A 25,928-nucleotide genomic window follows, 5' to 3' on the forward strand; every position below is an offset into this window, starting at 1 on the left:
CGGACTGTGCCACTGCCTAGGAGTCTCAAGGCTGGACCAGATGCCCCTTCTCTAAGACTGCTGCAGGGTTTAACACCTCTTCTGACCAAAAGCAGCCTTGCTAGGGCAGGAGAAAGTGCCTCAAGATCTTCAGAGAACTATTTAGATCAAGAAAGAGTAGCCATGCCCAGTCTGAACACTCTGGAGTTGTTGGTCAAACCTCTTGGTTTTTATTTTAATTAATTTATTTATTTGACAGACAGAGATCACAAGCAGGCAGAGAGGCAGGCAGAGAGAGCGAGAGGAGGAAGCAGGCTCCCCGCTAAGCAGAGAGCCCGATGCGGGGCTCGATTCCAGGACCCCGGGATCATGACCCGAGCCGAAGGCAGAGGCTTTAACCCACTGAGCCACCCAGGCGCCCCTCAAACCTCTTGGTTTTTAAAGTTTAAAAGTCTTTGTTACATGATGGACCCAAGGCTATTACTATGGTGTCAACGACGTGAGTCCTTTCCACGGCAGGGGCAGGGGCGAGAGTTCATTAAGTGTTAATACCCAACTTCAAAACAAGTTCAAACCACAAACAATTCTGTCCAAAACAAGGATCTGAAATCATAAAAAATCAACATAACAGTCATAACGCAACAGCGTCCCTTAACCTGTTCCTTGGTTAATAACCTCTGGGAGTAGCCTACCCCCTCACTCCACGTCACCAAACGTCTTGGTCCTGGGAGGGGCCCTAAATCTGGCTCAATCCCCCTCCTCCTCCCCGGTCCCACCTCGGGCCTGGACTTCATCACCCATAACGACTCCGTCATCTCAGCACCCCTGGAACAGGAAACTGACTGCGGTGGGTCCTGCCCAAGTTCCTACAGACTAGGGCCAATGCAACAAGTTCGCGATGCCTCACACTGCCCAGCGAACAGGCGTAACAGCACAGTGGCCTTCAGGAGCCCGCTCCTAAATTTAGGTCATTTGGGGGGAAAAAAACCTAAAATAAATTTAAATCATTTGGGCGTCCAGTAAGTCTCTTGACAGACTTGGGCTTTACGAGTTCCAAGAAGCTTCCTCATTCACTGAGCATAACTAGCAGGAAAGACGCACAGGAACTCCACTGTGGTCGCCTCATTCTATGAACGACGCCACAGAGTCCCAAAGGCGCAAAGCGAGCTGGCCCTGCGTTAGTAAAGGGCAAAGCTCCAGGAGCCTACGTCTCATAACGAGAGCAGCCCCGAACCTCCCGGACGGCGGAGCCCGGGTTGGCTGGGAGAACCAAGCATGCGCTGACTCTCCAGAAGGTCCAGCCAGAGTCACGTGAGTGGGGCGGGTTCGCCGCCCGGAGGAAGCGGAAGTCTGAAGTCTGGGTGGTCGTGGTGGAAAGCCCTCCCCCGGAAATCACGTTTCTTTCCGGAGCCTGCTCCCGGAAGTGCTGCTGTTTGTAGCGGGCGTGATGGCTTCAAGGTTACTTCGCGGAGTTGGAGCGTTGGCCGCGCAGGCCTTCAGGGCCCGCGGTCCCAATGGAGTCGCCGCGGTGCGCACCATGGCATCTGGAGGTACTGGGCCCGCCCGGCGCGTCAGGGACCGGCGCCGTTGCCCTCCCGGGGTGGTGCCAAGGCAGCGAAGCGGGGCGGTCCGTTCAGCTCTTCGGGGCCCCAGTGACCGCTCCGGGGCCCTGAGTGCCTCAGGCTCCGCGGGCGTCTTCCTGTCATTCCTGGCCGCTTGTGCTGCCGGCCACTGAACTGACCCCGGCTGCGGAAGAATTCCTAAACTGAGGTTCCGGGTGACCTTGGGGAACGGGTTGCAGCTGGGATTCGGAGAGGCTAAGCCGCCCTTCAGACCCGCGCTCACCTCACTAGGACTCTGACTTGCGTTTAGAAAAAAAGTGTAAAATATTGGTCTCCGTGGTTGAAGGAAGAAAAGATTACCCTGTGTTGCCACTTGTGGGGATTATGACAGTGGTCCTTAGGAGTTAATGTGTATGAATAGCCTTTAGGAGCATGTAGATTGTATGTAAACGTTCATGTGTATGCGTTTTTCATCTGGATAATTAAGACATCATAATTCACGTTTTTTTCTTTAGGTGGTGTTCCTACTGATGATGACCAGGCGACTGGGCTGGAGAGGGAGGTCATGATGGCTGCACGGAAAGGACTGGTGAGAAACTCTTTTTTGTGTCTTCTCTGGAGTTCATGGTCTTGGATGGGATCAGAGCCGTCTCCTCTTTGGGAGCATTTGACATAGGGAAGCTGACTTGTGGGAGCAGTGTCACTAGCCTTTGGAAGGTAGGGATCATTTGGCATAATGGCTTAATTCTTTTTCAGGACCCATACAATATGTTAGCCCCAAAGGCAGCTGCAGGCACCAAGGAAGACCCTAACTTAGTCCCATCTATCACCAACAAGCGAATAGTGGGCTGCATCTGTAAGTACCTCACCACTATCTTTTTGTCCATTGTTTAATATATTCTATGCAGAATTTCAGTAAGATATCCAGATCTTTAGTGTGTACGATGTGTGTGTGTGTGTGTGTGTGTGTGTGTGTGTGTGTAAAAGGGATTTGTCTATAAATGAGTTATCCTAAGGGTCCCCTGGCCCTTTCAAGCTTCATTAACCTTCATTAAGAAGGTTTTCCTTAAGAGCATAGAACACCAGTAATACCAGCTCGTTGGAGATGCAGCATGAAGGAGTATTCATCCAGAGAATATTTATTGTACTTCCTCTTTGCCACATACTATTTTAGGTACTAGGAATATGTATCAGAATGGACTATGCTTTGGGATTCTGTATAGGCAGAGGAACTGTTAGAACCTAATAGTGACTGTGATTTGAGCTCAGTTTACTTGTAAATAAACTTGGGGCCTCATTTCTTCATCTGAAGAGTGGGGAAGGAGAGAGCTTGAATTGATCTCTTAAGAGTTAAGTCATAACTTTGGGTCTTAGAGGTGTCTGAGGATGAGGTTAATATTGAAAGTCTCCACTTCTAGGTTGGCTGGCCTTCAACTCCTTTTCCCTTTCAGGTGAAGAGGACAATAGTACCGTCATCTGGTTCTGGCTCCACAAAGGCGAGGCCCAGCGATGCCCTAGCTGTGGAACCCATTACAAGCTGGTGCCCCACCAGCTAGCCCACTGAGCCTTTGCACTAACTTACTCAGAATGTGCTGTGAAGTTTCCTCTTTCCAATAAAGACAAGCCATTGCATTGGCTCCTTCTCCCATAATTGGCTGGTCTTATTTCTATCCTTTTTTTTTTTTTTAAGATTTTATTTATTTATTTGACAGACAGAGATCACAAGCAGGCAGAGAGGCAGGCAGAGAGAGAGAGGAAGGGAAGCAGTTTCCCTGCTGAGCAGAGAGCCTGATGTGGGGCTCTATCCGAGGACCCTGGGATCATGACCTGAGCTGAAGGCAGAGGCTTTAACCCACTGAGCCACCCAGGCGCCCCTCTATCCTTTATTTTTTGGGAGGCATGGATTCTTACATTGGGAATAGCTATCTATTGATTTATTTTGTCTTCCATGTGCTTGTGTATGCCGAGTTTGACAATCCCATAATACAATGATTGGGACCATCTGCCATGGGGAAAGCATGGGCTATGGCATCAGGCTGATTCTACTTGTACTATTGGCTCCATCATTTAGCTTTGTCACTGGGAGCATGCCCTCTGAGAGCAGGTTACATCTTAAAAAGAAAAACCTTGTGAGGAGTTAGAAGTAATAATAACATATATAAAGAGTCCGGCAGATGGCTCGCAGTATTGTTATAAAATAGAGTGACCTTGTGACCAGAGTTTTGGGGGCTTTGAAGTCTTGGGGTTTGAAGCAGAGTTCATGGGGATACCGTCAGCAAAATCCAGAATATGAGACAATTCCAGAAACTGATGACTAGTTTCTTCAAATAATTTGCAATGAGGAGGGGCCCCTGGCTGGCTCAGTCGGTGGATTATGCTACTCTTGAACTCAGGGTCATGAGTTAAATCTGCACAGTGGGCATGGGGCCTATTTAAAAAAAAAATAAAAATAGCTAAACTTTTAAAAATTGCAATGAGGAAACAGAAGTAGGGAGAACCTATCACGTGAAATCGATACGAGGGAGAGAACAACCAAGGGCAGAGCATGGAGCTTGTTTGTGTCTTTATTTAAAGAAATGCAACTGTAAAAATGATTTGATCTCTGGATATTTGACATGTATGGATTTATTAACTTTTTGATGTGCTAATGGAATTAACTTTATGCATTACAGATTCTTGGTGAGGTACTTGGGGTGAAATCTGTCTGGGATTAGCTTTAAAGCAGGAGGATGAAAAGGAAGAGGAGTTTGGGGTAGGACTGATCTATTGTAGCCAGGTACAAGAAGAGTTATTGTTCTACTCTTGTGTGTATTTGAACTTTATCATAATAATGAAAAAATAGAGCTGAAAGAAATTTTAATAAGTCCATTTCAGCTACTTTATATTTATGACATGCTGGACAATGAAGTTCTCAAATGCTGTTTGTAAAATGGAACTGGGACCTTTGCGTTATTGTTGGGATTAGCCACAGAGGTGGCTTTAGTTACTTTCTCCACAAAACTGGTTCATACTAGGTCTCTGAGCTGAGCTGATGACGGTGGGGAGCTTTAGGGAGAAAAGTCCTTTTCCCCAGGCTTGCCTTACTTCCTCTTAAAGGTATAGTCAGAGCTGCTGCTTCCATTCTTTGCTGTTATTGTCTTTTGTTGCCAGGAAATGCTGGAGCATTTGTCTGCCATTCAGGGTCCTCCTCTTCTTCCAGAACGGGAATACTTAGATAGTCATCTCTTCAATCTTCCCTTAACGCTCGTACCTCAAATGCTGTTCTTAACAAGAGTTTACCAGTAACTTTACCATGAAGATTGCTCTGGTACTGCCACTAAGCCCTTCTGTCTGGCCTGTCTCCTGCATTCCCCCTTCCTTTCCCACTGTCTTCCTTTCCACCCATCTTAACTTTTGACTCTCCATGTCATTAATTGGATTTGTCTTCTCCCTCCCTCAATGTCAGGACCCTCTTCTCTGCTTTTTAAAACCGTACCCAATTCTCAGGGCAACTGGCTGGCTCAATTGGTGGAATATGTGATTTGATCTCAGGGTTGTAAGTTCAGGCCCCACATGGGATGTTGAGATTGCTTAAAAAATAAAATCTTAAGAAGAAAAAATCATAACCGGTTCTCCTTTAAAGAAAGAAAAGTCCTCAGTACATGTCCAGACTGCGGTAGGCAGGATAACAGCCTCCCAAAGATGTCCATATCCTAGTCCCAGACCGGTGAATATGTTAGGTCATGTAGTAAAAAGTTACTAAGGTTGCAAATCAACGGACCTTAAGATAGGGCGATTATCCTGGATTATCCAGGTGGGCTCAATAATGAAGGGCAGCAGCAGGAGAGTCTGAAGGAGATGTGACTATGGGAGAATGGTCAGAGAGATGCAGTGCCGTTGTTCTGAAGGTGGAAGAAGGGGTTATAAGCGAAGGAATGCCGGGCAAGGAATGCAGCCTATAGAAGCGAGGGAAGAAGATGAGCCTCACTCTGACGGTATGAAACAGACTGCAAGTACACTTGTTTGCTGGAACAGTTTGAGCATGAGCTGCTGATCCAATGCCCCATCACATTTCAGTGTATGTGTTTTACAAAGACATTCTTTTATATACCTACAATATGACCATCAAAATCAGGAAGTTATAGTTTATACATTTCTGCCATTTAATGCTCAGACCCTATTCAAGGTTGCTAACTGTGCCTATAATGCCCTTTATAGAGCCAGTTCAGAATCATATGTGCCTATAATGCCCTTTATAGAGCCAGTTCAGAATCATATGTTGCCTTTAGTTGTCCTGTCCGTTTAGTTGTCTCCACTCTGGAACAGTTCCTGTCTTTCCCTGACTCCTGTGACCTTGACACTTCTGAAAATTACACCAACAACTCAGTTTGGTCTGATGTTCCCTGAGGATTGGGTTCAGGATTATGTGTCCTGGGCACGAGCGCTGCAGAGGTGATTCCACACTCTTCTTGCTAGGCATCTGATGTTGCCTTGTCCCACTGCTGATAGGGTTCACTTTGGTCGCCTGATTAAACTAATGTCTGCCAGACTTCCTCACTGTGCAGTTGCTCCTTAGTAAGTATCTTATGGGGGGCAGCACTGAGATGTAACTTGCTCACCAGAACTTTGATGAATTTATGTCCGTATGGACTCAAATGCTTTATTATAGTCAGTGGATTATAATTCAAAACTGGTATTTAGCTTCTGATGTTTAGTTTGTTCCAAATTTGGCTGGTAGGAGTTTCTTCAAGTTGGTGCCTACGGCCTTTTGACATGTCCCTATCATTCTTTGAGCACTTTTTTTATTTGCCGCATAAAATGTTCCAGGCTCAACCTTCCAGGCTGTTTATAAACCCATGAGGTATGTACTATTATTATCACCCCCATAGTAGAGATGGGGAATCCTAGGAAAGCTCAAGATTATGCAGCTAGCTAGTTGTGACAGGACAGTGAATGCAGAACACTTAACTTGGGCCTGAGCTCTTCCCCACCCCTGCACACCCCCTCTTTGAGGTAGTTTTAGATTTGCAGAGACTGCACAGAGTTCCTATTTACCCTTCACCCAGTCTCCCCTAATGTTAATAGCACAATGATTGAAACCAGGAAATTCATACTGACACCGTGCTGTTCACTAATTTTGCCAGCTTTCCCAGTAAGGTCCCTGTCCAGTCCCAGACCTCACGTTGCATTTCACTGTCATGCCTCAGTCTTCTCCAGTCTGTGACAGTTGCTATCTTTACCTTCATAACCTGTCACTTTAAGAGAACTGGTCCATTAGTTTGTAGGATGCCCTGAGTTTGGGTTTCCCTGTTTGTTCCTGGCCAGACTGAAGTGATGGGTGTAGCACAGGTGACATAGCGCCCTTAGTGCGTCACCCCAAGAGACAGTGACTAATGACTAGGGATGCACACTTTGGTCATTGGTTTAAGGTACTGTCCACTAGGTTTCTTGGCCATAAAGTTACTATTTTTCCTTTTTGCAGTTACTAGTTACCTTGTGGGGAGGTACTCTAAAGCAATGCAAATGTCCTTGCTTTTGCTCACTAATGTTTGCATCCATTTTTGTCTGTATCAGTTAGTACTGTAGTGTTTCCCTGCCTGTAGTGATTTCCATTATTATTCCTTCTACAGGAACTGAACTAATGTAAGGAAGAACTGTTTCTGCGCCCCTATGTATACATCTATTCAATTTATATCAGAGTGGGCTCATAAATATTTTATTCTATGGCTTATAATCCACCACAGAGTTGATCACTGGGTACTCCTTCAAGTTGGTTTCTGTGTCCTTAAGACAAGCCCCTCCTTTCTGGGGCACTTCCTTACTCTGCGGTACCACACTACTTTCTCTGCTCTAGATCTGGAATTCCTCCACGGAGCTCTGATTCCTTTTATTGAATGGTGGTGTTTAGAAGCCCGATCTGGACACTTTTGTGCCTTTGCTCCTGGGGTGCCACTGTGCCTAGGCCCTCTGAGCAGACAGGGCTGGGAAATCCACACATACATTCTAACCCTAGCATTCACACACTGAGGCCTATTTATTTCAGCATCTATCTGTATGTGTATTAAAAATCTTGAGTCCATACATCCAATCCTAATCCAGCACCACCACCAAGTTAGTTCTAGCCTTACCACCTTTTTGTTTTGTTTTTCTCCAACAGTGGGAAACCTGGCATGACCAGAGGTCTGTAACATATTGTCCCTAATGGAAGAGGGGACTGGGAGGATGCTGCATTGTGCTTGGCCTTAGATGATGGGATTTTGACAGACATGAAGGAAAGTCATTCCCGGCAGAGAGTAGAAGCTGGTGGGCGAAGCATGATGATGTGTGAACCCAAAACAGGAAAGGAACAGATCCCAACGGGCCTAAACTTAATGCAGCATGTAGTTCATGAAGGGGATTTCACCTGCGTCATGTCAGTTTGGTTTTATTCTGCCAGGCAGTGGAGAACTGCCTGACATTTTGGATTAGGAAGTGGTGGAACCAAGGCTATGTGGGCTTGAGATCCAAGAGCAAATGGACTGGGTAGGGGGGTAGAATGAAGCTTGCATTCTAAGACCGGATGGTAGAGGCCTTTAAAGTAAAGGAGTGGCAGGTAGGAAAGGCATTATAGAAGAACCAACAGAACTTGGTAAATGGCATAAAGTGGAGAAGGTAACGAAAAGGGAGGAGTCAAAGTAATAATGCTTCAAACCTGTGTAAATTTGGAGAAAGTGGTACCATGAACCCAACCCAAAAAGGGTTCTCTATAAATTGTTTTCTCCTTGAGGGCACATACAGGCTTAACTACTCTGTGACCACAAAGCCTCATAAAATGCCCTGTAACAATAGGCCTCAGTCAGCTCTCACCTACGACCTGATCTCAGCTCTTGGCCCTCCTTTAGCTCCAACTCCGGATGCCTTCAACACACAGCCATGACAACCATCCTCCCATGGCTGGCTACCCGTCACCGAGGACACGGCTAAAAACCCTCTCAAGGCCTTCCATGTGCTGGCCCCAACCTCCCTTTCAGGTTTATCTTGCATTATAAACAGAGACGGCCACTTACCCTTCCCTGCTGACTTCGCATCACTTGGGTCCATGCCTTTCTCTCAAGCCCCACTGGTCCCTTGAGCTCACACTTCAACCTGGAATACTGACCCCATGTGAACCCATGCAAGTCAGTCTGCCACCTACTGGGTTAGATGCCCCTCTTCCCGGCCCCACAGTGCTACCAAAATGGCCAGTTCATCATGTTCCCCTGACCCATACGTTTTTGGGGGCAAAGACTTGTTTACCACTGGCCCCAAACTTGTGATACCTTCCTGGACATACTCCAGGTGTCCAAATTCCTGATGAAGGAAGGAAAGGGCAGGCAGTCACCAACTCATGCTTCTCTGTACCCTCCCATCCCCCGCCACTTAGCTTCTTCCTTCTGAGCTCAGCTCAACACAGCCTTCTCATCTCCCCCAGCAGTCCCCTTCCAGCTGGCTCAGCCCTGAGCCTGTGTCACTGTTGGGTCTGTCAGCCTCGGCCATGTCTGAGCAGGCCAGCAGAGCTGCCCAAACAGAATGGGTGGGTGCAGATGCCCCGAGCCCCAGCCCTGCCCGCCATGAGGTCCTATACAGGAGTAAGGCCGAGTTAAGGCAGCCTTGTTCTCTGGTCCTCCTGGTGGATTACAGCAAGTGCATAATGAGGCTGGGGAATTCTACCACCACCTTGAGAGCCCCACCTCCTGGGGCCTCCTGTGCCACGTTGCCCCACCAACCCCACAAACCCTCAGGCTTCTGAGCTAGAGCCAGTGCCATGCTGCCTTCTTGCCAGTCCTTTTCTCTCCAAGTCCCCAGGGACAGATGAGTGGAAAAACAACACAAAGAACCACAAGAAAACAGAGCCACGCACTACGGCTTGTCCATAATTATTACTATAATGATTTATAAAAGTTTTCAGGCAACTGTGTTAAATTATTGTACATATCTGGGAGAGGGAAGTGGGGGTCCTGGCCACAAGGTCAGTGAAAACCTTCATGGGAGAGGTGGGAAAAGGAAGTGTGCCCGCCTTATTCCCTCTAGGTCTGACTCCAGATTAAGTGGCTTCCTCTCAACAAATGAAGACTGTTAACCCCTTCCCATCCAGGGCACTAAGGTAAAGGAGAGGGAGCAGTGTCAATGAAGTGCTTTAAAGGGAGACCACAATGAATTGCGGCCGCCCGGACCCCGTGATCCTCTGCCCTGGCTCCAAAGGGTCATCCTGGGCCAGACCCTTGGCTGGGGATGGAAGACTGCCCAGTCCACAGTCCACACCAAGGCATCCCCCCGGGAAGACAGGAGGACTGAATGTGATAGGCTAAGGAACGCCTAGGTGTGGCACAGGAAGCAGTGACACACCACTGGGGAGCCGCTGCCTACCTCTTCACCCCCTGCCTCAAGCCTAGCAACTCAGGCATCCAGGCACTCTGGCTCTGGGAGGGATCCTGTCAAAGGAAACGGGGATGTTGGGTATCTGGCCTTGGAGTCTGGGGAAGTAGCCCCAAGAGTCAGAGCAAGACCTTTCCATGGGAGATCCCTGGAACAATCCAAAGCTAGGCTCCTCAATTCCTAAATTCCAGCTCATGACTCCATCCATGCAGCTAAATGTTACTCTGTGTATGTGTGTGTGCGCGCATGCGCGCACGCACGCACGCATGCGTGCACACGCATGCACGTCTGCAGGGGAGGGCCGCAGGGAAGCATGGCTACCCCACCTGCCCAGGGTTCAGGGCATGCAGGGGACCCTAGGCCTGAGATATGAGCCCAGACCAGCAAGGGTTAAGGGCTCTGACTCCTATTTCCTCCCACTCTCCTAACGCTACACCTCCTTGGGCACTAGAAGGTTTTACGATGAATAGCACGGGAGCCATCCTCTTCATACTCCTTTTTGGATACCCACATCTTCTTAAAAGTATCAAGCGAGGCCAGGATGGAGCCACTGTGAGAAGGGAGGGATAGACTCTTGTGGACCCAAGGGCTGGGCCATCGACCCTTTCTGGGCACTCAGAGCTCCATCTCCTTTACCTGGGAGGGAAACCCACCCACTGCCACCTGGCCTGTGCCAATGGTCTCCTCCCAGAGCCCTCCCCGTGAGCCCCATCTCACCCGATCCACGTGGAGTACAGCCGTTCCTGTGGAGCTGAGATCTAGAGGGAAAAAGCAATATAACTGCCCATCCTCACACGGCAGCGCCTACCCCAGCCTTTAGAGCCTTCCCCTCAGGGCCTAAGGCCAGGTAGCAAGTGCATCAGTGGGGAGCAGTGGGAGCAGCTGAACACGGAGGAGGCAGCCGAGCTGAGCTGTCTGGAGGTGGCATGTGCCCTTTCCTTCCCCAGTCAAGGTTACCCAGCACCTGCATGCCCAATGGCGCTCCCTGTAAACTCACCTTGATTTTGACATCCTTTGGGGCAAGCTTCTTCACTTCACTTAGCAGTCGGTCACCAAAGCCTGTGAACACAAGGCTGGCTGAGCCCAGGGCCCACATCTGAACCCCCTTATACTAGCACCCCCATCTCTACCCTCTGGTGCCCCTAGCTGCTGCCACTTTTAGTAGTGCTGCTGCTGCTTTTAGTAGTTCTTTCCAGGATCAAGGATGGGGGCAAGCCATCCCAAGGGCAGGAAAGAGCCAGCACGATGCCTGAGATGGGCCCAGCTTCCTCAGAGAGGCAGCGGGAGAGGGAACCCCGAGTCATACAGCTTGGTCTGGGCACTGCACTCTTCCATCCAAAGCAAAGTCAAAGGTAAATGACAAATCAGGGGAAAACATCTACCATTTCTGCCCACTGCAGAGACTAAGATCACATGCAGTGCTGATGAACTCCCACTGACCTACCAACTAACAAGAACCTGTGTCCACCCTCCGACTCAGCAAGTCTCCTGGGATTTCCCCTTTAGGGATATTCTTATTACGTGAGGTTATTGGATGCAGCACCTCTGGGATTAGAGAGATGGCTGCAGCAACCTCACAGGCCATCGGCAAGTCAATGGGGAAATGGCATATCCATTCAGAAATGCCACATGGCTGTCTGAAGGAGCTCACATGAATGGGGAAAGATCTTCCAGATATGGGGCTCCAAGAAACATACATGGTGTGCTGCTTGGGGAGCATGTTATGATGGGCATAAAAGCGGGAGCAAGGGGCAATGCACATTTGTTTATACCCACACAGCTGAGGGCTGTGTAATTGCTGGAGAGGGAGCAGGAGCGGGGTGACCAAGACAGTGGGAAAAGGGAGATGTCATCTCACACATTTTAGATCTTATGTGAATGCAGCACCTACTTGAAAAGTCAGTAAAACTTAACTTTAAATCTTTCTCTTAAAAAACAACAAATGCCAAGTAATGAAAAGCCAATAGAAAATGGGCCACGCACCAAGCTCCAGGGAGTGGGGTGCCATCTAAGTGCTGTCTTGAGCACAACCTCCCAAATGGTGGTACCTTTGAAAAGCGTGGAGCCACCCGACAGCACGATGTTGGCGAACAGCGTCCGGCGAAGGTCCATGTCGGACTTGTGGATGGCGAAGGCCAGCACCTCGTGGAGCCCTTCACTCTCATCACCTACCAGGTCTGGCTGGAACAGCAGCTCGGGGGCCCGGAAGCGCGCTGGCCCCACCTTTGGAACACAAGATTGAGGGGGATGGACCTCTTCTTCCTCTAGATGCCAGCATCACCTCCGCCACCCAGCGCCAGGCCCAGCAACTTACGTCAAGCATGCTGCCGTCTGGCAAGGTGTACTGCACCTTCTCTGTCTCTAGAGCCTCGTCCTTCTGCGGGTTGATGGATAGGTAGCAGGCTCGCTGCGGAGGGCAGGGACACAACACTCAGAAGGCTGCAACTGGGAAACCTATGCCCGCCCAGGGCATAACCTTGCGCCTTGGGGCTGCCACTGCCCATTGCCCCACCCAGCCTGCCTCCATACCCTCCTGCCCTCTGTCACCTCTTTGATGGTCCGGACAACCTCGAACTCGGCTGAGGTGTGAAAGTCAACTCCTTCCTTGCGCAGCAGGAGCCGGAGATAGCGGGAGACGTCACGGCCGGCAATGTCCACCCGCATGATGGAGTGAGGCATGGCAAAGCCCTCGTAGATGGGGACAGCATGAGTGACCCCATCTCCTGAGTCTAAAACCACTCCCGTCGTGCGTCCTGTTGCATACCTGTCACCAAGTCAGCATCCCTTCACCTCAGCCACTGAGGCATGGGGACCTCCTCACCCCTGGAAGGGACCCTGGGACATTTGCTTTATCAGGTCTCAAAAAGGAACCTGAGGAATTCCTGAAAGGAACAGTTACCAGGGGGCTGTTTCTATGGGCTAGTCTGACAAAAGCAGGAGGATGGCCAGAAGGAGGACAGAGACTCAGGGGACTCTAGAGCTTAGGGAGCACTCACAGGCTGAGCACGGCCTGCATGGAGATAAACAGCGCTGGCACGTTGAAGGTTTCGAAGAACACCTCTGCTGCCTTCTCCCGGTTCTTACTTGGGTTGAGTGGAGCCTCTGTTAGGAGCACAGGATGCTACAAGAGATGGCAAGGTTTAGGCACATGACCACATCCTAGGCCCTAAAAGAATCCTCGTTGGCCAAAATGCCTGCTGCAAGCACAGGCAGCCGCGGCCTGCTCTCATTCCCGAGGGTAGCATCCCACTGTCTGCCAGCAGTTCCTCCTCCCAAGACCCAGCGTTCTCTGGAAAACTCTACTTGGCAGCCACCAACTGTGTGGACCCCCACACACACCATGAAGAGGCAGCAGGCCCTAATAAAATGCAGAGGAAGCGTGGCAGCACAAGCAGGAAGGGCTGAGCAGGGAGAGGGCAGAACAGGGAACTGGGAGGCCAGCAGGTGGGGCTGGCTGGCACACCTCCTCGGAGAAAGTCTGCAGCTGATCTTTGGAGTAGACGTACTGCCAGATGCGCTCCATGTCGTTCCAGTCCCGCACCACGCCGTGCTCCATGGGGTAGCGGATGGCCAGCAGCCCTCGGTGCTCCTGCAGGGGAAGTGGGGAAGGTCAGCAGGAGTGCCCGGCCCCTCTCCTGCAACTGCTTCTGCCGTCCTGGAAGCCACCCTCATCTGCCCTGAACAGAATCACCACTGCTTCCTGGGTGTCCCCATGGCTGGTGGCAGGTCCTGAACTCAGCACAGGCCTCTTTTGTCCAGAAGCAGCTTCTCAGGCCCTCAGAGCCCAGTCAGCTTCAACTGGCAGGAGACAGAGAGGGTGGTGACATGCTCCCTCCTATCATAGTCCTCCCCGGCTGTGCTTCCGGGGCTTCTCTACTCGCTGCCAACACGTTCTCCCCTATTCTCTCCTCACGCTGCCCAGTTTCCTTCCCCACCATTCTGTGATGACTGCTACGGCACCAGGAGCTGCCTTGTGGCCCATCCCATGCTGTCCTCTCCTGTGGTCACCTGTCACTCACTGCTCCTTCCAGCTCTTCAACCATTGCTCACGAGTCCTACACGGACCTGCCCTTCTCTGTCCTCCCAGAGCATGCCCCCTTTCACCAAACACCACCTGACCTCTCTCACCCACAGCCATGGCTCCTACTGTCTCCATCTCTGGAGAGGCCTGCATCTCTGTACCCCTGGCTCGCCCCTCTCCCCGAACTGTGTCCCCCTGGTGCTGCTTGCTGCTGCCCCCTACACCTTCACTCCTCTTTCGGGGGCCCCCTCTGGCCCTGCAGCATAGACAAGTCACCCCACCTGGAGTGTAAGAGGTGGCCCCACGACATTTCTATCAGTCATCAAGGCTGAGGGAGCCAGACTCTTAAGTCCCTTTTTAATCAACTCTTTCCTCTGTAGCTGCCTTGCTCTACAAGACAGGGCATGAAGTAGTGTGTTCCTCTAATAGGAACCATCATGCCATCTCAGAGTACTTCTGAGCTGGAGCCTTGAGAGTCCAGGAAGACACCTGACAGATGGCCCCAGAAAACAGAGATTCCCTCTTGGGAGGTACAGCTCTGACCACGAGCCCACGTTCCCGCGACTATGAAGCCCCAAGCCCAGGCAAAGCAGGCTCCACAGGTGTTACCTCTGCTTTTGGTCCAATGAAGAGGTCCCCCTCCAGGGCTCCAGCCATCACTCGCATGTGCTTAGGACGCCCGACGCTGCAAGGACCGGTCAAGTCAGCAAGGTGGGTAGGGGGCGTGGGTGAGCCCACGTCCAGGAAAACCAAAGTCTAACTCCTATGGTCAAAATGGTATCTACTCCAAAGCATCTGGCCACGCAGCAAAGGCCAGAACCCAGGCCTAGGGGATATGGGCCCACAGAGCAGGCCTTGGCATGCTCAGGGTCAGAAGAAAAGTTATCCTTTCTGTTCCCCACCCTCCGTCCCAGAGAGGGCTGAGAGCTCTGGAATCTTGGCCCTCCATGGTCCAGCCCTGGCAGAGGGTCAGCTTCTGCAGCCACAGTGACTCAGCCCACACTCGAGATTTCAGGAGGGCGGGGCTGCTGGCACTGTCTGCGGACCAAGGTCCCAGGAAGTCAGGTCATGGCTCCCTTGTGCACCCTTCTCTCGTTCACTTGATCCTGCCCCTTCCCACTCCCAGGGCTTTCAGGATACAGATTCAGTTCTTGGAAGACTGGACAAGCTACCATTCTAAAATCTGACCTGAGTTCCCTGCACATCAGTAGGAACTTTTAATTGTACCTAAGTGGAATTCAGAAAAGAAAGCTGAAGCCCTATTGCGCGCCTGGTGCTCCAAGCTGGTCCTGTCCCCAGACCAGGCATGGGGTTCTTGGTATAGCCAGCCACTCTGGGGCCCTCCCAATGCCCCTGCTTAGGCCAATCCCTCTAAAGCCTCCAGGATTTGAGAAGAGGCACCACCTAGGGAAAACTTCCTGATGGGCTACGGTAGCCAAAGAAGCACTCCGGGTTTCCTCTGTGCTTCCGACCCCACCTTAGCCCTGCTGTCTGTCACTGGCTCCATTCAGGGAACACTCCCCTTGACCAAAACCCATTATTTTCTAGAGCTGGAAAATAAACAAGCCCTGAAAGAAACATTTCCTGGGAGGAAGGGATGGCTGTGCATTAACGCCCCACTCTTTCTCCTCTGAGTTTAGGTTTTTCTCCCAGAGATGTCTCCCTTCAATTCTTGCTGCTACTATACCTGTTCCCAAGAGAATGCTGGTGGCTTCTCCTTCCTGCCTGGCTCAAGGAGGGACCAGAATCAGACTTCAAAGAGGAGGAAGCCCAGAGCACTTGTCTTGTCCTTCCAGAGCCAGTAACAGCATTGGCCTCACAAATCTGGTGTTTCCCCTTATAGGTCGGGGGCAAGAGTTGGCCTCCAACAGAGCTGTGACACAGAGCCAATGTTCTTCCAGGAATCCAACAAAAAGATTAGGGCTGCTGCCTGAGCAACACTTACTAGTTTGGGAAACAGTATTTGGGAATCTGGTCTCCTGCAAAGCCAGCCTTGATCACCCCCGAACCCTGCAAGTAAAAACAGTGTTTAGCTCCTGACATACACCTCCATTTGAAGGCAGTGCCCAGCAGTAGAGGCAGCCCGGGGAGGAAGGCTGAGATCCTGCCAAGAGGATAAGATCATTTATAAGTACACCAGTAATTCACAACCAGGGGGTGATTTTGCACCCCTCCTCCCAAATGTGACAATGTCTGGAAACTGGGGAGGGGACAGCAGAGGGAGAGGGGTGGTGGCATTGAGAGGGTAGACGCCAGGGATGCTACTAAATATCCTACAATACACAGGCCAGCCCCTCACACCAGGAATTACCTAGCTCAAAACGTCAATATGGTGCAGACTGAAAAACCATGAAGTACATCCTTCTCTGCACACTCTAGGGTCAGCTCCAGGCAGGAGGAACCCATAGCAGCACAAGCTGCTCCCAAAAGTCAGCGAGAGGCAACCTCCAGGCATGGTTTTTCCCCAATTCCCCCTGGCCACCCCCCCACCCCACCCCAGCAGACATGGACCACATATAGGACCCACCCGGGAAGATCACTGTGTACACAGCACCAGCTGGCACCTCTCTTCTAGTGGCTTCTCCAAAGACTACTGGTAAAAGAACTTGGTCCTGCCACTGCTCCAGCATGGAAACTGGACTTGGGATCTTAAAGGGAACCTGGCATCTAGAAACCTCCCACTAATGAAGAATCAGCCTTCCAACCTCACTTCCCACAGATCACCGTCCAACCTTTTGGGTCTGCAGAGCAGAGACAAATATCCTCACGTTAGAGAGGAGGGGCTAGAAGCCCACAGGGACCAGGCAGGTTGTCTTCCAAACTCCTAAAGTTGTTGGTTAGTCTAAATGAATTATCTGCTGACCAAGGAAGTGTCCTAGTCCTTCTAGGCTACAGCCTGTTGGAGAGGACCCCTGAGCCCAGTTCTAGCCTTCTTATTAAATATCCTCTGCTATGATTCAAGGAGCCCACATGCATACTCCAAAACAAACAAACAAAAACAAACAAAAAAACCTCATTCAGGATTACATGGGGTCATGTGGGAGGAGGCACATCCCAGAAAGAGGAGTAAGTCATAATCAAAAACTCCAAGGCACACAGCTTAGGCAGATACCCGGCAAGGGCCAGATCTATAGATCTCCTGCCCTTCATTTTCCACTCACGGACAGGAAAATTCTGAAGCCAGAAATCCTCAAGAGGACAGCTGAAAACATGCTGTGCCAGTGCTGAAGGACACCACCACGAGGAACCCCGGCAACTTTTCTCTGAAGCTTCCAAACCATTATCCCAAACTGCTTTGGGTCCTGGGAAGAGTAGTCTCCCCATTATCCTGCTGGCTGTGTAATTTCTGCTCGGCATGGGCAAGGAGTAATTAAAGAGAGGGTCAAAGTAGCCAAGGGGACAACCAGGTGATGATGGATATGTGGTTGGCAGAACTTAACCTATATATACAATATACATATTTTCCAGTCAAAGAGCACAGTAGGGACTGGCCACTCTGGAGGTCCTGCTAAGAGTTGCAGCCTCTTGGTAAGTGCTCTTGTAGAGGTCACCAAGCGAACTCTCTTTGAAAGATCAGGCCAGCACCGTGCAAAAGGGCAAATGCTGTCTCTCCTCTTCTACGAGGAAGGGCAGCCAGAACCCAAGTAGGGGCTAAAGGGTCTGGCGCTGAAACCTAACCAGTGACCACCCCCCGCCCCCAAACCAAGAAGGGTCCAGAGTGGGTCCTCAGGCCTGACACACGGGTGCATGGCTGGGCCATTGGGCTGTCACTCGAGCACTCCCGATGCTGATCAAGTACCGCCAGACTGATGGGTCCCCTGCGTCTCCAGCACCTGCCCGCCGGGCCCGGGGAGCTCCGCTGCACTGGAGGGGCTGGCTCCAGGACCCGGGCTACAGAGCCAACTGAGCAGGAGAGGCCCTGGCGGACGTGGAGGGCGGGCAGTGCATGGACGACTAGTCGAGACCAGCGAGGGTCCCCTCCCGGCGCCACCGCTTGCGCCCCCGGGGGCAGGGCGCCCGTCCTCCCCCCGACTGCCGGGCCTCACGTTGTCGATGACCACGGGCTGGTTTGCGATAATGTCGTAGGACTCCATGGCCCGGCCCGGCCGGCCCTGCCCAGCAGGGGGCTGCAGGAAGAACCCGCGGGCGTGCGGACCTGGACCGCGGCCGCTCTACACACCGCGGCGCGCCCCGCCCATCCCGCGAGCGCAGCCTACGCCAGCCCCGCGGGGCTTGCTGGAGGGCGCTCCCCCCATCCCGGCCAATCGCCGTTCCCACTTGCACGGATTGACGGCGGGCGCCCGGGGCCCGCTGCGGGCCAAGGGGCGGGGCCTCGGGGTGCTGACCAGCCAATTGCGGCCTCCCGGAAGTACTGCCGGGGCGCTTTCAAGATAGGCTGCGCAGTGTTGATGGGTTTTTGGCGGGGGGATGACGTCATGGCTCGGCCCTTAAAGGGGACCCGGGCAGAATCAAGGGGGTGTCTGAGAGTTACCTGTCCAGGAAAACTTCGTTCCCGAGTGGCAGCACCTGCGACCACGCTACTTCGTGAGCGCGTAGTCCCCGAGGAGGCCGGGTCTGGATATTTTACCCAGAGCGTTTCTTTGCTGAGCACGGGGGAGAGTCCTTTTCCGTAGAAAAATTTCAGTTCTGTGGTAACTTGGTAGCTGGCGTTAGTCGAACACCTGCTATGTGTTTGCGGAGCCCTTCTACCCGTTTTACATAGATTATATGAAATCCTTGCACTAACCGTCAGGTATCTGTATTCTTATTCCCATTTTGCAGATGTGGGGACCGAGGGTCCTCACAACTCTGGAACTAGCCCGGGGGTCTCCAGCCCGCAACAGCTGGGGTCAGCCTCCCGCCCCGCCGGGGTCTGCTGCCTCAGCGGTGCAAGGGATCGGGTCCCAAATTCATTTGCCAAACTGAGCCATAGTTATTTGCTTCTCCTTAGAACTTTCCCACTAAACTGTGAAATTAAATTGGGTGAAAGTGAAGCACATTGTACAGAAAAGTGCAGAAATCACATTTCAGTGAATTATTACAATGTGGGCACCCTTGTATAACCGTTACTGAGTTTAAGAGCAGAGCATGACCAGCACCCCAGAAGCTACCCGCTTCCCTCAGTCGCTGCCCGGCTCCTCTTCCGAGGAGACTCCTTTCCTGAATTGTACCACCAAAGGTTAGTTTTGCCTATTTAGGAACTTTATGCAAATGGAATAAGTATGCACTCATAAAATGGGCCAGTGTGCAAACTTTAAAAATAATGAAGTTTTATGTAATTTCATATGAAACACATCAGGACACAGGGCTAAGTCAAAGCAAGGAAAGCCAGACACAGTGTCCAGAATGTTACATGTGTGAGAGTCTCCAAAGAGTATATGAGGCAAGTTCAGGGCTCCTATGGGAAAGGGACCACTGGTAAATGTGGGTGAATGAAGGGAGAATTCTTTTTTTTACAATATATATTTTTTTGGTATTGAATTGTGGTTCTTAAAAAAATATTTTAAAGATAATAGACTTTATTGCCCAGCAATTACAAGTACTCAAACATGTATTTTTCTACATAATTTATTGTGAGGTGATCAATGTTAAATAAAATACTAATTTTCTTTTTTTTTTAAAGATTTTATTTATTTATTTGACAGAGAGAGATCACAAGTAGGCAGAGAGGCAGGCAGAGAGAGAGGGGGAAACAGGCTCCCCGCTGAGCAGAGAGCCCGATGCGGGACTCGATCCCAGGACCCCGAGATCATGACCCGAGCCGAAGGCAGCGGCTCAACCCACTGAGCCACCCAGGCGCCCTAAAATACTAATTTTCATCATGTGTTTCAATTCATGGCTTCTTGACCAATTCTTCATTTTTTCTTTCAACTGCATGCCTCTAGGGAATGAATTTTGACCAGGATAGTTTGGGACTTGAATATTCGTCTGCAGCTACCTGTATGTTCCCTACATGCAGTTGTGCTCCCACTGGTTTTATCACAGCCGTCCTGTGAGCAGTTTCTGGAAAACATCAGGATGACCTTCATTCATCTTCACCCCATAGGCTCTGCTGCACCTTGAGGAGCCCAGCGACGGGCCAGTAGATGCTGCTGCCCAGCCCACTTGGCCGACAGTGCCCCATTCACCCTCATCCTTTGGTGGCCTTGTGGAAAAGCGGTATTAAATTGTTTTAAATTGTTCAGGTATATAATATTTTCCCCTCTTTTTTTTTTTATTGTGGGAGAATACACACAACGTAAAATTTGCAATCTTAAACATCTTTAAGTTGAGTGGTACTAAATACACTCATAATGTTGTGCAACCACTACCATCATCCAGCTCCAGAACTCTTTTTATCTTGTAAAACTGCAACTTTGTACCTATTAAACAGTAACTCCCATTTCCTCTCCCCTCAGGCCAGGGAAACGATTGTTCTACTTTGTTTCTATGCATTTGGATACCTAATGGAAGTGGAGTCATATTATAGTTACCCTTTTGTGACTTGCTTATTCTATTGGGCATGTCCTCAATATTCATCCATGTTGTAGCATGTGACAGGATTTCCTTTCTTTTTAAGGCTGAATAACATTCTATTGTATGAATATACCACATTTTGCTTATTCATTCATCTCTTGATGGACCTTGGGTTGCTTCCACATCTTAGCTATTGGGAATAACACTGCTATGAACACCGGTGTGTAAATGCCTCTTTAAAACTCTGCTTTCAATTCTTTGGCACATGTAGCCACATGTGGGCTTGCTAGATCATGTGGTAATTCTATTTTTACTTTTTTGAGGAACAACCATGCTGTTTTCCATAGCAGCTGCCAACATTTTATATTCCTAACAACAGCCCAAGAGGGTTCTAGTTTCTCCACAGTCTCATCAGCACTTGTTATTTTCTGGTTTTGTTTTTAGCAGCCAACATGATGGGTTTAAGATGGTATCTCATCATCATTTTGATTTGCATTGCTGTAATGATTTGTGATGTTGAGCATTTTTTCATGTGCTTATCGGCCATTTATAAATCTTTGGAGCAATGTCAATTCAAATCTTTTGTCAACTTCTGAATCAATTATTTGTTGTTGAGTTTTAGGAGCTCTCTACACATTCTGGATATTAATCCTTTATCAGATATTTGCAAATATTTCCCCCCATTCTGTGGATTGCCTTTTTACTCTGTTAATAGTGTCGTCTGATGCACAAATTTTTTGCATTTTCAGGAAGCCTAATTTGTCTATCTTTGTTGTTGTTGCCTGTGTCTTTGGTTTCATAGCTGAGAAATCATCACCAAATCCAATGTCCTGAAGCTTTTGTCCTGTTTTATTTTTAAAAAAATGTTTTAAAGATTATTTATTTATTTATTTATTAGAGAGGGAGAGAGGAGAATAAGTGTGAGTGCTCATTTGCACATGAGCCGGGGGAGGGGCAGAGGGAAAGGCAGACTCCCTGTTGAGGAAAGCCCACCAAGGGCTGGATCCCAGGACCCTGAGATCCTGACCTGAGCTGAAGTCAGATGCTTAACTGATTGAGCCACCCAGGCACCCCTTGCCCTATTTTATTTTAAGGATTTATAGTTTTAGTTCTTATATTTAGGTCTTTGACCCATTTTGAGTTTTTTGTATGTTGTGTTGGGTAAGAGTCCAGCTTCATTCTTTTGCATGTGGATATCGTTTCCTCAGCACCACTTGTTGAAAAGACTGTCCTTTCCGCATTGAATGGTTTTGGCACTCTGGTCAAAAATCATTTGACCATATATGTGAGGGCTTATTTCTGGGCTCTCTATTCTAGTCCGCTGGTCTGTATGTCCACCTTTAAGATATATTGCTTTTTAAATGAAGTAAAAAAACTGAAGTGAAAACGTATCTGCATGACAAACAGCCAAGCATTTATGAAAGAAGTGCTTAGGTTCTGCTTGCAAAGAAGCTCCATGAACCTGGGCAGCTGGGGCAACAGTGCTGGGGGAGGAGTGCCTGAAAGGGGCCCCCATACAGCAAACCCAGCTACAGAGGCAGGATTATCAATTATTCCCTGAGATAACCACGAAGAGGAAAAGCTCAGAAACCTTACTTTGGACAAGGAAAGGAACAAAAAGAAAGAAAAACAGGGAGGGGCAGGAGAGAGTCATAAGGTGAGAGAATCCCCCAAACCTGCAAGGCCAGCCACTCCCTCCTTATTCCTTCTAGCTCCTCTCAGCATCTCCCTCATTTCTTACCCGAATGTCTGCCTAGCACTTAGAGTCCTTTGATCTTCTCAATGTCAGTATTTTCCCTATACCCACATTACTAATAAAGTAGCCAATGCAGGTCAGTTCTCAGCACACATGGAGGAACCATCAGATAGGTCTTTGGGGACTTCCTGAGAGACAGACAGAGAGAATGGAATGTTCTATGCCTCATGTCACCTCCTCATCCTTTCTACTACAGGCATCCATCCGAGGCCACCAATGATTAGAGAAAAATTAGTGATCAAACAAAACTATTAAGGAAACACTGTCAACTAAATTAACTCTGAAAATTGGATTAGTTCTTGCTATAGCCTGAGTATTTCCCTTGAGTGTTGGATTTCCTTTTAAGATCTTATCTTATTATTACCTTGGGAACCTAGGGTGGAAGATTGGGGTGAACTAAAGAGTCAGATGCCTGGGTGTAATTTGCCATCTTCAAATCAGAACCTTATCATTCTGTTTCATTTTGGTATATCTCACAGGTGAAAACATAGGGTCACCTTGTTATACATTGTATTTTCTTATGCTCTGTGAAAATACAAATGACATATAGTAAACTGCAAACTGCATGTATATAAAGAAGGCAGTTTTGTGAGTTTTGACAAATATGAACACACCATGAAACCATTTTCCCAATCAGGATAATGAAGATATCCGTTGCCCCGCAGTTCATCATGCACCTTGGTAATCCCTTCCTTTCCTCCCACTTCCACCCCTTTATCCTTGGACAAGCACTAGCCAGAACTTTATGTACTATAGATTTATTGTCATTTTCTGGAATTTTCTAGTGTATATGATTACACAGGCATAATACAGTATTTATATATTTAAATATGTAGAATGAATTGTAATATAGTGAAATTTTAAATTGTATGGAAATGGACTACATAAGTGGGCTCATCTGTATGTATTTCTTTTGTTGTCTAACTTCTTTCACTCAGCATATGTATTTTGAGATTGTTTCATGTTACTGCATGCAACATGTTTGTTACTTTTTAAGTGTTTAGTAATTTAAATTATTTATTTAATTTAATTTTAATTTTAATTTATTTATTTGACAGAGAGCAAGAGAGCAGAAGCAGGGGGAGCTATAGGCAGAGGGAGAGGGAGAAGCAGGCTTCCTGCTGAGCAAGGAGACTGATGTGGGTCTGGATCCCCTGGGATCATGACCTGAGCCAAAGGCAGACACTTAACTGACTGAGCCACCCAAGTGCCCCTATTTTATTATATTTTTAAAAGATTTTATTTTATTTTATTTTTGACACAGAGAGAGTGAGAGAGCAAAAGGAGGGGGAGCGGCAGGCAGAGGGAGAAGTGAGAAGCAGGCTTCCTAGAGCAGGGAGCCTGATTGGGGGGTTAATCCCAGGACCCTGGAATCATGAACTGAGCTGAAGGCAGATGCTTAACTGACTGAGCCACCCAGGTGCCCCTCCTTCTTCTTTTCTAATTCGTATGCCTTTCATTTCTTTTTATTGCCTTATTGCATGAGTGGACCTTTAGAACACTGTTGAATGAAAGTGGTGAGAATGACATTTTTCCACTGATCCTGAGATTAGGGAGACAGCATTTTGCTATGATAAATGTTACTGTAGATTTTTTATAGATGTCTTTTATCAGACTGAGAGAGTTCCCTTTATTATTATTATTTTTTAAAGATTTTATTTACTTATTTGACAGACAGAGATCACAAGTAGGCAGAGAGGCAGGCAGAGAGAGAGAGAGGGAGGGGGGAAGCAGGCTCCCTTCTGAGCAGAGAGCCCCGATGCGGGGCTCGATCCCAGGACCCTGGGATCATGACCTGAGCCGAAGGCAGAGGCTTTAACCCACTGAGCCACCCAGGCACCCCCCCTTTATTATTTTTTTAAAAGATTTTATTTATTTATCTGACAGAGAGATTGATCACAAGTAGGCAGAGAGGCAGGCAGAGAGAGAGGGGGAAGCAGGCCCCCTGCTGAGCAGAGAGCTGGATGCGGGGCTCAATCCCAGGACCCTGAGATTATGACCTATGCCAGAGGCAAAGGCCCAACCCACTGAGCCACCCAGGCACCCCAGAGAAAGTTCCCTTTATTTTACATCAATGAGAGTTTTATCCTAAATGGATGTTAGATTTTGTCAAGTGCTTTTTCTGCATCTAATGTGATGATCATATGATTTTTCTATTAATGTGATGAATTACAGTTATCTATTTTTGAATGTTCAAGCAAACTTGCATTCCTGGGATAAAACACACTTAGCTGTAGTATGTTACCCTTTAAAAAACACTGTTGGATTCAATTTGCTAAAATTTTGTTAAGAATTCTTACATCGGGTGCCTGGGTGGCTCAGTGGGTTAAAGCCTCTGCCTTCTGCTCGGGTCATGATCCCAGGGTCCTGGGATGGAGCCCCACATTGGGCTCTCTGCTCATCAGGGAGCCTGCTTCCCTCCCTCTCTCTCTGCCTGCCTCTCTGCCTACTTGTGATCTCTGTCAAATAAATAAATAAAATCTTAAAAAAAAGAATTCTTACATCTTTTGGGTGACTTGGGTGACTCAGTTAAGCATCTGCTTTTGGCTCAGGTCATGATCCCAGGGTCCTGGGATGGAGCCCCACATTGGGCTCCCTGCTCAGTGGGGATCTCTCTCAAATAAGTAAATAAATCTTTAGAAAAAAGGTTCTTGCATCTTTTATGAAAGATATGGGCCTTTAGCTTTCTTTTATTATAATATCTTTGTCTGGTTTGGTATCAGGATAATGCTGGTCTCACAGAATGAATTAAGAAGTATTTCCTCAGTTTCAGCTTTTCAGAAGTTTATATAGAGTTGATGGTATTTATGCCTTAAGTATTGGTGGAGTTAACCAGTGAAACCATCTGGACTTCGAGTTTTCTTTGTGGGAAATTTTCTACTCACAAATTCAGTTTCTTTAATATAGAGCTTTTTCTTTTTTAGAAAGAAAAGCAATTTCTTTTTTGTAGAGCTATTTAGGTTATTTATTTTTTCTCTTTTTTAAAAAAGATTTTATTTATTTGACAAAGAGAGACACAGCGAGAGAGGGAACACAAGGAGAGGGAGTGGGAGAGGGAGAAGCAGGCAGCCCTATAAGGCGCTTGATTCCAGGACCCTGGGATCATGACCTGAGCCAAAGGCAGGTGCTTAATGACTGAGCCACCCAGGTGCCCCTATTTATTTTTCTTGAGCAAGTTCTGTTTGTATCTTTCAAGGACTCTGTGCATTTTATCTAACTTTTAGAATCTATTGGCAAAATGTTGTTCATAATATAATGTCATTTTCCTTCAACATCTGTAGTATCTGTAGTGATGTCTACTCTCTTGTTCCTGATATTGGTAATGGTTGTCTCCTTTTTTTTTTTTTTTTAAAGACTTTATTTATTTATTTGACGGGCAGAGATCACAAGTAGGCTGAGAGGTGGGCAGAGAGAGAGGAAGGGAAGCAGGCTCCCTTCTGAGCAGAGAGCCCGATGAGGGGCTCGATCCCAGGACCCTGGGATCATGACCGGAGCCGAAGGCAGAGGCTTTAACCCACTGAGCCACCCAGGTGCCCCGGTAATGGTTGTCTTCTGTCTTTTCCCCCTCATCTGTCTGGCAAGAGGTTTATCTATTTTATTGATTTTCCCAAAGAACCAGCTTTTGGTTTCATTGTTGTTGTTGTTGTTTTTCCAGTGGTTTTTGCATTATTAAAAGAACAATAGGACCCAAAGAACAAATAATCCAGTCAAGAAATGGGCAGAGGACATGAACAGACATTTCTGCAAGGAAGACATCCAGATGGCCAACAGACACATGAAA

General features: G+C 48.5%; 3 protein-coding genes across 5 annotated transcripts in view; 2 read left to right on the forward strand and 1 right to left on the reverse strand.

The window, feature by feature from the left end:
* The first annotated feature begins 1,009 nt into the window (after positions 1–1,009).
* On the forward strand, positions 1,010–3,192 carry COX5B (cytochrome c oxidase subunit 5B). The gene is made up of 4 exons (XM_080812728.1): positions 1,010–1,529; positions 2,057–2,130; positions 2,298–2,397; positions 2,993–3,192. The coding sequence occupies exons 1-4, from the start codon at positions 1,427–1,429 to the stop codon at positions 3,103–3,105; spliced, it is 390 nt and encodes a 129-aa protein (XP_080668854.1). The 5' UTR covers positions 1,010–1,426; the 3' UTR covers positions 3,106–3,192.
* Positions 3,193–9,386: 6,194 nt separating this feature from the next.
* Positions 9,387–18,224, reverse strand: ACTR1B (actin related protein 1B). Of its 3 annotated transcripts, none has more exons than XM_080812914.1 (11): positions 17,982–18,224; positions 15,881–15,945; positions 14,545–14,620; positions 13,378–13,503; positions 12,911–13,035; positions 12,462–12,678; positions 12,229–12,321; positions 11,963–12,137; positions 10,912–10,973; positions 10,632–10,672; positions 9,387–10,464 (listed from the first exon to the last, which is right to left on the reverse strand). In XM_080812914.1, the coding sequence occupies exons 1-11, from the start codon at positions 18,027–18,029 to the stop codon at positions 10,362–10,364; spliced, it is 1,131 nt and encodes a 376-aa protein (XP_080669040.1). In that variant the 5' UTR covers positions 18,030–18,224; the 3' UTR covers positions 9,387–10,361. The 3 variants fall into 3 exon arrangements, with proteins under 3 accessions (XP_080669040.1, XP_080669041.1, XP_080669042.1); XM_080812916.1 differs by having other exon boundaries at positions 9,401–10,464; positions 15,623–15,945; positions 17,982–18,145; XM_080812915.1 differs by lacking the exon at positions 15,881–15,945 and having other exon boundaries at positions 9,395–10,464; positions 17,982–18,126.
* Positions 18,225–18,378: 154 nt separating this feature from the next.
* LOC308349203 (uncharacterized protein C2orf92 homolog) overlaps positions 18,379–25,928 on the forward strand; it is a 43,030-nt gene continuing 35,480 nt past the window's right edge. Inside the window, exon 1 of the mRNA XM_080813730.1 lies at positions 18,379–19,114. Coding sequence (XP_080669856.1) covers positions 19,024–19,114 — 91 coding nt within the window. The 5' untranslated portion in view covers positions 18,379–19,023. The remainder of the gene's footprint in view (positions 19,115–25,928) is intronic.

Source organism: Martes martes, assembly GCF_963455335.1.
Source record: "Martes martes genome assembly, chromosome: 9".
NCBI lineage: Eukaryota > Metazoa > Chordata > Mammalia > Carnivora > Mustelidae > Martes > Martes martes.